The following is a 12,569-nucleotide window of genomic DNA, read 5'->3' as shown; positions in this document are numbered from 1 at the left end:
TACTGCTATGGTGGTGTGTCATTTGGGTTATGCATGAATCCTTCTAGAGTGGACTCTTGAGTGTAGGCAGACAGTCACCTCTTTTTCTCTAGGAGCATAGGAAGGGCATTGGAGGCCATCCTCAGGTGAGACATCTGTTCCATTAAAGACAGGCCTGCTTCCCTTCTCTCTCCCTATCCCCCTTTCTTCCTCCCTCTTTCCTCATCCCTTTTCTTCTTTCTCCCCTTCTTCCCCACTCTCTCCCTCATTCACTGTCAGGAAGGGCCATGCCAGAAGGGCCCATTCAGCGTGTCATGGCAGCAGCAGAGGCGAGCAGCGCCAGCAGCTTCCACAGTGAGTGTTGGTTTCGTTTCTGGGGCCAGGGGATGGACAGGGCTGCCCAACACTGACAGCTTGCGGACTTTGGAGAGGAACTTCCATGTGTGGGAGGCTGCTGCCTTTGCTGTTTGGACTGCCTCCCCTCGTGGGGGCGTCATTTAACTTCCATGGAGGTTCCCTGCCAAAGCCCTTGGTGTGCTTGTGATGTCTCATGGGGACACAGCATGGTGGGAGTGTGGGGCCATGATTCGCTTAAAGTAGGTGCGCATCCTGACTTAGGTGGCTGTCAGCCCTTCTGTCCAGGCCTGTGTGTTGGTGGAGGCTGGAGCTCTGCATGAATGGTGGTTTGGCTGCTTTTCTGCATTTCCTGAGGTGTGGCCTTGCATATACTTTGGTTGTCTAGTGCTCCAGAAGAAGTTCCCTTGAAGGATTTGAGAATACCATAAACATATAGGCTGATGGGTTGGAGAGCAGGAGGTGTGTGCTTGATGACTCCTGGCCTAAAAAGATATTGATGTTCAAGAGAGTTACTAAAGAGCCACAATCACTAAGTATTGTGTATATTTGGGGGAGATTTCTATCTCCCTACTTTAATACCTTTGGCAATTTCTGGAGAGAATATGGATATACTTTAGATCAAGTAAAGGGTCCATCTGTCCTGCCTTTCTTATCACACTACATTGAATAGCTTCTTCCCATTTTTGTTCGTATTCTTTCCTGTTCTGTTTCTAGAACAATCCACAGAATCACAAAATTTACCAGCCCTTAGTAACCAAGCAGAAGCTTTGCTTGTCACCCTGAGACACTTTCCTTCAGGCTGGATGCTGTGTTCAAACCCCAACTGGGTGTGATGTGGAATAGAGCAGCTTCCGTTTCCTGCCGTGCAATCCTCTGCCAGTGCTGCCATCTCACGGGCAGGTGCATGGGAGCACTTTGATGATTTCATTCATTTCCCCCTGATCTCGTTAGGGAGGTAAATTAAGCATAGCCTCCCAGGTTCCCCCAGAGCCTCAGTTTCACAGGTTTCTCATCGACACACTGCTATCTATAATGGAGTTAAGGTTCAGTTTTTTTTTATTTTTTATTTTTTGTTTTTTGGGTTTTTTTTTTTTTTTTTTTTTTTTTTTTGCCAGCCTTCCACCATGTGACACTTGCAGGCAGAAATGTCTGCAAGAGCTAAGCATCTACTCTCACTTTCCAAAAGCCATATATTTTCAGTTACACTAGGGTCAAACTATTGCTTTCAGGAGCTGACAAGTCTTACTAATGTTCCAAATTGATCAAATTGTATTAACTCATTTGAGGAGTTATTTATTATCAATTGATCATGTGTACTTGATTATTTCAACTGCTAGAGTGAAAAGAGAAGCTATTAATAATTAAACAGGAATAAACAGCATACATCGCAGCTTTCCCAAGTACATTAGGACAACCATGAATAAAATAGGCAGAACTCTCTGCTTTTAATCAGGGAAATCAAAGATAAAGTTTAAGATACAGAGCAAATTGAAGAGTAGAGGGTCCTTATGAAAAATAAGAAAAACGGTCAACAAGGAGTGATTGATGGCGATAGTGGCTATGATAGTGACAGTAACTTGTGTCTGTACACGAGCACGTGCATGAATACATACATGTGTACATGTGTGGGCAGTTTTAGGTAAGAGGTCAAAGCAATTGAGCTGCTTAAAAGTAATAGTACAGACTTTATTTAAGTTCTCCAAGCAGGATTTTCATGACTTGCCACAACTTACTGAAACAAGTCAGAGCTGAAAAGTCTGAATCCAAATGAGGAAATATGCATAAACTTTATATAACAAGAAGTGAATATTTGGTGGCCCCCTCATTGGCAAAGCAGGATTTTCTTGGTAGTTAGCAAGGCTTTCATGTGCTAGAGACATGACTAAGGAGTATATGGGCTGATTTATTCATTTTAGAAGCATCTTTGTAGAAAGTCTCTTCATTTGTGATTTATGTTGGCCATTTAGGATCTCTTAAGGCCTCTCTTCTTTCTGGGATGCCAAGGGTGGAAACCAGAAAAGTAGCTTGCATTTGATGAGCATCTATGCCAGGTGGGCTCTTTGCTGGAGACTTTGAGTAAACTTATTTATTTTACACTATTCTCACAAAGAGAAAGCCATGGTTCCACATTAGGGATGAGCACACTGACATTTAAACACACACACATAGAAGAGTGCACCCAGTGAAATCAAGATTGATCAAAGTCTGAAATCTGTAGCTTTATTGTCAGTCTCAGTATCCATCCTTGGGTACCAGTTAGTGTGAAGTATGGAACTGAAAGAACGATAAGACTCCCTAGACTACCCTGTAGTCCTGTTTATGTTCTAATTTGCATGGCTGAGTCAGGAGCTATCAGTAGTGTCCATGTTGTTGCTGGTTGTGCATGAAGGCAGAGTAACATCTGCTTCTCCACATTGTGTCCATCTTAGGAATGGGGATGGGCCTGCAAATTTGTTTTGGAAGCATGTGAGCAAGTGTTCTTGTGTGATGTTCATGTTAAGCAGAGATGAAAGCGTAACCTTGGTGTAACAGGGGTCCTGGCTCTTATGCACGTTAGAAGAAGGGTAGTGCATGGTATTTGGGTATAGTTAATGAGTTGGGAGAATGCATGCAGAGATACAGGACTGCACAAAGGTATTTTGATGGAGGTAGAATGAAAAGTTGAGTTTAAAGACAGTTCCTAATTCCTGACCACCTCTGTGAATGGAATGCACAGACTCACCTCATCTGATTTGGGGATGCTATCTGTAAAAATCAGAGGTATCTAGACCACACCCCAAATATTACGTTTACATCCAACAGTATCTACTGTGCATCTTTGAATCTGTTTGTAATGTACTCTCTTATATCTTAAGAAAATATCTTGCTTTATGCAGAAGATGGGCTCTTGAGGTTTCATGGCCTGCCCACAAAAGTCACTATTTAGACACATGAGACAGACCTGGTAAAATAAAGAAAAGATGTATCTTAGGATGTCAACCTCCTTCTCCAGTTTTCCTAAAGGTTGCTGTGTTTCTACCTATTTATTTCAGAATAAGTGCTCTCTCTGTCCAATGGTAATTAACCTTTGAACTTTTTAGCGCTTTGCAGTGTGGTGTCTTGAATAGGGGGTCTCAATGCATATCAAAGAAAGTCTCTTCAAGTCTCACAGGAAATTCTTTATAGATAGAGAGAAGTTATGCCTTACCTCTCCCAGCCCTTTTTCATAGCACCCCAGTGGCATCACCACAGGAGTGTGTTCCAGGCTCTTGACCACTACTTACTGTGGTCAAGTCATTCTTACAAGATGGCTTCCCAATCACACCCAGATTCTTCACATCTTCTGGGCTATTGCATGATTTTGTCCTTCACTCAAAAGCTAAAGAGAAAGGCTTTCTTAGTTCTCCTTGCTATGGTATATTTTTTTTAAAGATTTATTTTATTTATTTATTATGTATATAGTGCACACCAGATCTCATTATAGATGGTTTGTGAGCCATCATGTGGTTGCTGGGAATTGAACTCATGACCTCTGGAAGAGCAATCAGTGCTCTTAACCGCTGAGCCATCTCTCCAGCCCCTGCTATGGTATTTTTTTTCCTCTGACTTATGGCTCCAAGTTCCTTCCCTGATGTAAGACAAGCAAACTACTTTTTTCTTCTAAAATTTTCACCTCACGCAGCATCAGCTGAGCTCTCCATTCCATATCTGTGGGGCTCTGTCCCAATGGAAGTGGACGTATAGCAGAGGAATTCTACTTCTCTTCCTTTTGGGGCTGGTTATCTATGGCCTATCCTATTACTCAGACATATAACACATGCCTGAAACCTAAGGAGAGGTTAGTCACAGTTAGAAGGACAATGGACAAGCCTTAGACACAAGTAAAAACAGCTGGTCAAAGGTATGTTTCAGTCTGTGAACTTTCTTTGAGTTCTGACCTACGACTCATTTGTTTTTATGGCATCTATCTGTCTGTCTATCTATCTATCTATCTATCTATCTATCTTTTATCTATCTTCTGTCTATTGTGAACGTGAATGTATTCTGGCCTGCATCCATGAAGGCCAGAGGATGACTTGCAGGCACCAGTTCTCTCCTTTTACCATGTGGGTCCTGGAGATTGATCTCTGGTCCTCATGCCTGGATGCTTTACCTTTGGAGCCACCCCGATGAAGGCACATTCTTTGCACTAGCATGCTGAAGGACAAAGAGTGTATCTCCCCACCCAAACCAACCTGGCTATAATGACACTAAAGGCACATACTTGTCTGTTTGCACATCCAAAACTTGCAGGAGAAGACAGAGACAGGCATCGTTCACTCCTCTTTGGGCTACTGTACTTTCAGCTGTCACTGAGGTTGTGGGAGCTCTTTGGTTTCATTTCATTAGTCTCTAAGAAAAGGTTCATTTAAAAACACAGTGGAACATTGTTGGATCCAGACACCACCACAGAGAGATTACCAAATGTAATTTTCCTATCCTTTCTTTGCTATCTAAAATCATTCCAAGATTCAAGACAGCTAAGATTGGTCTTTGGGGGAGGGGGGAATGAATACATTAATCTGGGCAAGGTGCCTCTAATTTGTATGGTACCTCAGGAATTTATAAAACCAAATGGATTCATTGTGCATTCCCAGGGTTAGTTCCCTGGGTTCTTCTGGATAGGTGTTTAAATGGCAATTAATCTTTAAAATCGTAGCTCCCTTTTGCACTGTGAAAACATGAATGGAGGATCTCAGAAACAAGCATGTTATTTTTTAAAAATATATTTTGTTAATTTATTTATATTACATCTCAATTGTTATCCCATGCCTTGTATCCTCCCATTCCTCCCTCCCTCTCATTTTCCCCCTACTCCCCTCCCCTATGACTGTGACTGAGGGAGACCTCCTCCCCCTGTATATGTTCATAGGGTATCAAGTCTCTTCTTGGTAGTCTCAAGCATGTTCTTAAAACTGGATGATAAGAGATTCTTTGGATGGGGTGGGGCTCAGGTGTTCAGGTAAAGGATCTATAGTATCCCTCTGAAGATGGCAGGCTCCTGGCCATACCATCCAAGACTACTCCCAAGGGAAGTTGCCTTTGTCTTTGTCTTCGCTTTCTCCAGTCAGAATGTCTCTTTCAAAGGTGGTCAAATGCACTTGCTCCCACAATTGTTTTACAGACAAATGGCTTGTAAGAAATCCATATGTCTGCAGGAATTGTGACTCCCCCTCCAGCAGGTAGATGCTGGTAGGGGCCGTGAGCTCCGCTGTGTCTGGGCTGGTGCCTGCCTCTTGCCATCAGTAGTTAATTGTGCTGATGGTTGTTGCTGCCTTCTCCTCTCCAGCAACTTGTGGTTAACCCTGATGGGAAGTAGAAACCCAGAGAGATCTCCAGCCAAATGTATTTCCATGCACCTGGCTGAAGAAGCTGTTATCCTGGTGGTGTGGTCAGATGGTAGCACCAGGGGCACATGTCATGAATCATCAAACGGTGTCTAACAGATAATAAAGCCCTGGTGTATGAGACTTGCCTTGCAGGGCAGAAGGTAGGTGAATGGAAACTGCCTGGGGTTTGCTTTCACTGGGGAATCTAGTTTCTGTGAGGCCGTCTACCTCCTACCACAGTTTCTCTGGTTGGGTTGACTTCTAAAACTGAGGCATTTAATCCCAGAAATAAAGGTAAATTTAAGAGTTCAATTTCCCAGAGTTTTCCTGGGGATCTTTTTTTTTTTTTTTTTTTTTAGCTCCAAGTGAAAGAAAATCTGACTCAGAATCTTTTAAGCAAGAAAGACAATGTAACACCATAATAGTAAATTCAGGAGTAGGTTTATTTCTGGAATTAGACCAGGACCCATGGAAGGGCACCAGATTCATCATGTGCTGTTTCCTCCGTCTCCGTTCCTTCTTGCCCCCACGGAGGCTTTCTTCTCATTCCTGCACTTGCTTTCCCTCTCACACTGATATTACAGAAACAGATAGTGATGGGAAACAGATGTCCAAACAATCAAAGGTGACATATTTTGAAACTTTTTTTTCTTTTTTTTTTTTTATTAATTTATTCTTGTTACATCTCAATGTTTATCCCATCCCTTGTATCCTCCCATTCCTCCCCCCCCCCATTTTCCCACTATTCCCCTCCCCTATGACTGTTCCTGAGGGGGATCACCTCCCCCTATATATTCTCACATATTTTGAAACTTTTGATGATAGATTTTGTTGTGGTTGAGCAGATTCCTAGAGAGCAAGATCAGTAAGGAAGACTTGGCATTCCCAAGAATGGCCTGGCATAGGGATCCAGCTGAGAAATCATCAGTTCTGCCTCTGCAGCCAAGCTGGGTGTCACGCAGAGAAAAGTGGTGATGGACAGACCAAGGAGGCAAAGCCCTTGCCTGATTGCCTTTTCCAGTCTGTCCATGAGAAGAAGCATAGCATGCGATCTGGTGTCATCTTTATGAGTGCTGTCTCGGATGATGCCAGCTCTCATCTGACTTCATTGCGTCTGCTGATAGGAATATTTCAGAATGAAAATGCCTCTTTAACTTTTATAGAGGTGTTTATTGAAATCAACTTCTAAGTCATCGAATACACTTTCCTAAATCCACTACCCCAGTTTGCATGCTCTAAAACATCTTTCCTGGTCAGTCTGCCTTTGACTTGGAAGCGCACAAGAATTTCTGCTTGGTAGTACACTCAAGGATGTTGATTTTTGGAGTCAGAATATTTTTTGTGTTAAGTCCTACATCTTTTGTTATTTTTTAAAAATTAGTTATTTAATCTCTTCGCCCCCCCCCTCCTTTCTTTACTTCCTACCTGTCTCCTTTCCTCCATATAAAGTGGTTGGTAATAATTATTTCTAAAGCCCAGTACATCTCAGGAGGGCGAATGAAACTGTGCCTCTCAAGCACTGACTGTGTATCATGGAGCTCTGTAATGACTCCTAAAGCTGCTGTTCTGTGGCTCTGTTCACTGCAAAAATGGACTCTATCTCTGGCCTCAAAGCAGAAATGCTAAAATCATCTTTTTCATCTCTGGTGGTGGCCAGAAGTTTAGATAAATTAAGACAAAGGCTCTCCTCCTGGCGACGACTACCTGTTCTAGCACTTAGCCTAGCTCATTTTGGGGAAGCCTGCTTGATGACCCAGGGAAAGACTGATGTTTCAGAAGGCTGGGGAAGCTTTTGGAAAGAGGGATGAATCTAAAAGAGCAGGGCTGTGTTTGGGAGAAGGGAGTGCTAAACACCATCTGACTGTGATTGCTGGCTTAGCATTTAAGACTTTCTCCCATGTTGATCCTGAGAGCTGCCCCTGCCGCCCCCACCCCCACACACATGCCTTGAAGAGGAAGCCAAGAGGCAGAACTTGTTTACAAAGGGAGAAGGTGTGACCACAGCTGCAGGCCTCAACTGATGGCCTGGAAAGCCTCATGCTGCATGGAGGCCCTGAGCCTCCATCCTGTTCATCTGAGACTGCCTCCACCCTGGCTTCTCTGTGAGGCCTCCTGGGATCCTGGTGCAGAACAACAGGCTGAGTTGAAATAATTGAGACCCAGAACTCTGGCCTTCTCCCAAGCCATGGGCTGGGGGAGGGAGTGGGGGGGGGGCAGTGCATTCTGGGCTTGTTCAGTCTCTGCTTCACTGCAACTTCATGTTTTGAACTAGATGATACTTAGAGGTTAATCAGAGCAGTTGCTTCTGAAGCCCAGCAGTCTTACAGGTAAGGACATAGGAACCAAGGGATAAGGCGGGCAGTATGATATAGTGTTGGAGAGCCCTCCTGAGGTCTGACTCTTGTTCTCAATGGCTTATCCATATATACACACATACATATATAAGTGCACGCAAGCACACACACTTAAGCACACACATGTTGGTGTACACACACACACACACACACACACACACACACACACACACACCTCTCTGGAAAACCAGACTGTCAGGGCTGCAGGTATAAAGGATCTCTGCTCAATGTGCTTTGAGTACTGATTCAGATCAATAATTATGCGTTGGACAAATTCATGTAGTTTCAGAGCAGAGAAGAATTTGAACAGTCCCCCAGTCTAATACATCATTATTACAGATGTGAACATTGAGACTAAAAGGAACCCTAGACTTCCAGAGACCTAGGGTTACACCTCATCACAACTGTGACAAGACCTCAGGTGACCTGGGTCCCAACCCAGTGCCTTTCGATTGGATTCCAGGCTTTCACTGATGCCGGATCTCCCCTGTGATGACTCCCTTCCAGAATGCTGGAGATGTCTCTGGCCTCTATGTAGTGTGGCTGGGGCAATCAATACCCTCTCCTGGAATTTCTCTGGGGATGCCTAACTAGGGACTGGTACCGAATAAAACAGTTATGTTCCAGCTTGTGTTGATTAATCACTCTGCAGCTCACAGAGTGCTCTAGCTGCTGTTATCAGCTATCCCCAGGCTGCCCCAAGAATGTCACTCTGCTGTTTTCTCTATGCTGAATTCCCTCCTTTCAGTGAAGATGAAGAACTGTTCTTCTGCTTTGTGTGTGTGGTCCTGGAAGTGAGCGCTTTCTTCTCAGGCTGTGAGTATTCGTCCTCTCGGATGAAAGGCTTGTGTTTCATGACTCAGAGAAGCATCCCATTTTCCACTGGGTGAACAGGTGTGTTTAGTTCTTAAGAAAGCTCTGGGGTATGCAAAGTCCCATTGTCCTGACCCTCATCTGAGTTGCTCCAGAAGCCATCAGTGAGGTTAGATGAGGCAGCCTGGAGTGTGCCCAGGCTTTGCTTGCTCTCTGTCTCGTCTCCCATGATGCACTTCCAACTTTCCTTTGCCCTGGGATGCAGCTATGGATGACAGGTCTCTGCTGTGGTATGTATTGTTTACTGAGGTAATTAAAATATGCAAAGTGGCCCCTGCCTCCCCCTCCTTTGCACTTCCTTCACTCCTTCTGGCATTTTCAGTTGGCAGTTAATAAAACACAAGGGGGGCCCCAGGGCTCTGGTCTCCCTCCAGCTAAAATGACTAATTTGGAGTGATCTGGGAGTCACGGTTGTTACCGCTGCCTCCAGCTGTGCCTTTCTGGTTGATCTGCTGACCCCGCAGTACATGACTTTACCGGAGAAGGAAAGTCAGTGTCCAGAGGAAAAGAGAAGCAAAGGCCTCGCTGCTTTTTGCAGCAACACAAGACCAGAAAAAGACTGCTCCTCTTTCCTCGTGGTAGTTATACATTGAAAGTGCTGCAGCCAAGGACACTGGAAATTGATTCCGTAATTTAGCCTAATCACTACCATCCTTGACCACCAAACATCCTCATCTACTTACACGTAGAAAATTACCCCCACTCACTTAAATTATCTAAATGCTGGGCTCAGAGATTGCTTTATGCAAATGGGCACATACAGTAGAGCAATAGACTGGCACTCCCACATCTACCCTGTAACTGTCACTGTGACAGTTCTTTGCTAGTGTGTATTGAGAATTTCCAAGCTCTATGCATCCTGCCCAAATGTCCATGGACTGTTTTCACTTAATCCTCATGACAAATCGTGTTAATATTAACCTATGGGGAAGCTGAGACGTCGTGGGGATGCCGTGATGTCTCCAGGTGACTTGGCTATGACTTTGTGTCTGCATTGTAATATTATGCCACTCCTACTTTGAAGGCTGCTTTGGAGGGAGGCAGTTCTTTTCTCCATCTTTAGATGCTTTTTACACCCATCAATTATTCTATCAGGAGATCTTGCTCCTGCCCAGGGGCACTGAATAAACTATACAGAGTGTTGCATTTTCCAGAAGTATTAGGCCTTACCTCAGTTTAGCCCTCCTCTAGGCTCAAACACATGGCCAGTTACTTGTCTCTCCTCATCCCAGAAAGCTTTCGGGAACTCTTGTTCTGGAGAGATAGTGCTATACAAAGGAAGACCACAATGGGTAGAACCTCCTCACAGATGGTTTGGAGGCAGCCACTCAAGATGCAGGTGTCATGCCATTGAAGGATGTCCTACTGTAGGAAACACTGCTCCTTAGCTCTTGTCAGGGCAGCTGACTGCTGATGGCTGTCCTTACAAATATTCCTTAATTAGCCCTCAACCCTGAGCTGAATGGGATCAGGGGAATGAAGCAGAAGCTGTTTTATGCTGTCTTCTTCTGAGGCAGCAGTGCAGGGCCCCGAGAGTGAATGTGCAGGCTCCGGCTAACATCCAGACATGATTTCCATATGCCAAACCTCACAAATGGCGAGTCAGGAGCACTAGGATTGTGGAGCCCTGGAATTAGGAAAGAACATTTGTTAAGAAGGTCACCTGGCCCAGGTGTCTTATCCAAAGCTGAGGAGACAGGCAGGCTCTCGTGAGTATCCCTGGAAATGGGGTCTCACCGGGTCATGAGGAAGAATATTCCATGGATTGTTAAAAAGCTTCTTTCTCTCATCACATCTGTGATATACCTCTGTTGTCATCTCAGATTTCTATAGTAAAGTCATTATCCAAGGGACGTACTGTGCATGTACACTTATAAGCTCAGGACTTGGAACGCAGAGGCAGGAGGGTTATGCTTGTGCATAGAGTGCATAGAGTGCTTCAAGGTCAGCTTGAGCAACTTAGTAAGACCTTGTCTTAAAATGAAGTGAAAGCAAGAGCGCAATCAGAAAAAAACAAACAAACCACAGACACACACAGACACACACACACACACATACACACACACACACACACACACACACACATACACACCAAAGACCTAGGATCATAGCTAGGGATATGATATTTTGTGTAGAATGTACAAGATCCTGGGTTCATGGCCAGAACTGGGTAATAGAAACCAGACTTACAGTACCTGATTCAAGAATGTAGTTTGTTTGTTTGAAGGCAGGTGTGGTAGTCAATAGTAAAAGTCATTATTGTTGGTACTTTTATTAATGTTGTTGAGAAAACAAGTAATGGAGCTAATTCCTGACTAAGTTTGCTTTTTTCCTAAAAGATTGTTTCATGGTTTAGCTTCTTATATCTTATATGTATGAATGTTTTGCTTGCATATATGTATTGGCATTGCATGCATGCCTGGTGCCCATGGAGGCCAGAAAAGGGTGCTAGACCTAGGGGACCTTGAATTATAGAGATGCTACCATGTGAATACTGGGAGCAGAGTGCTGGTCTTATGCAAAACTAGCAAATAGTGTTAACCACTGAGCCATCTCTCTAGCTCCTTATAGTTCATATTTTTGAAGCCACTCATCTTGCTTTTCTTTCATTTCCCACAATAGGGCTTCACATTCAGTATGTGATCATGGACCCAGTCTAAATGACATTGTTGCATATTCTTGCTAGCCCAGTCATGTCTTCTGTGGGATTCACTCTAGCTGCCTTTCCTGAATACCATAGCCATGGTTTTTTTTCAGACAGGCAAGATGCAGGGATCCAGACTGACAGTCATGCAAGTCCCGACTTCCCCCTTTAAACTATGCCCTGTATTTGTTGGTATTACTGTCTTGAACTAAATGAAGAAGAAGAAGGAGAAAGAGGAGAAGGAGGACGAGGAAGAGGAGGAGGAGGAGAAGAAGAAACAAAAACAAAAACAAAAGCAAAAAACCCAACAAAAACAACGACAACAACAACAACAAAGCAAACAAACAAAGAACCCAAACCCTCACAAAGAGAAGGTCTTGGAGTATGGTAATGCATCCCTTCTAGCTCATCTTTTCCAGTGACTGGCTGACTTTTTATTCATGACCTGGTTTCTTATCCACTATGGTTGCCTCACTATTGTGAGCCTCACTGAGCAGAATGTCTACGACCCTCAAAACTTTGGGAAATGCTTGCAAGGGAGATTTAGATTCAGATTTCTGGGCATGTGTATTTGCTACCTACCTCATTTCGTTTCAGTACATGTTCTGAATAGGTGCATGACTGTCCCCATTTCACACACAAAGAAGTGAGCCTTGAGGAGGATAGCCACTCTGTGGTCACTCAACTGCTATACAGCCCCTGCTCAGTTACACATGATCTCTCTGGCTGCTTTGGTCTTTCTGCTTCCTTGTTCTGTGACACTCGTTTTCAATATCTCTTATCATAACGTGTGAAGGGTAGCAAGATTTTGGGCCAAGCGAACCTTTGTTTGAAAGAGATAATTTGTAATTTGGCCTAAATCAGTGTGACTATAAATTGGAACCCGATAAATCATAAATGCTAATACTTGAGCATTACCGGGTAATTAAGAAAAAGATTTAGGCTCAGTCAGCAGACTGCTTTTGCCTTCCTTTATAGTATGTATGGTCTTAGTATTCATATTTGAGATCTGGG

General features: G+C 43.8%; 1 protein-coding gene across 5 annotated transcripts in view; it reads left to right on the top strand.

Annotated features, from left to right (window-relative positions):
* The window catches only part of Ntrk3 (neurotrophic receptor tyrosine kinase 3), a 379,071-nt gene that overhangs the window by 342,357 nt on the left and 24,145 nt on the right, over positions 1-12,569 (top strand). For 3 of the 5 annotated variants that reach the window (XM_051148741.1, XM_051148747.1, XM_051148742.1), the window contains one exon: positions 259-333. The exons of the other annotated variants lie outside the window; for them this stretch is intronic. In XM_051148741.1, coding sequence (XP_051004698.1) covers positions 259-333 — 75 coding nt within the window. The remainder of the gene's footprint in view (positions 1-258; positions 334-12,569) is intronic. 5 annotated transcript variants of the gene reach the window in all.

This window comes from Acomys russatus, chromosome 7 (assembly GCF_903995435.1).
Source record: "Acomys russatus chromosome 7, mAcoRus1.1, whole genome shotgun sequence".
NCBI lineage: Eukaryota > Metazoa > Chordata > Mammalia > Rodentia > Muridae > Acomys > Acomys russatus.
This window is presented reverse-complemented; position numbering and strand designations above follow the sequence as displayed.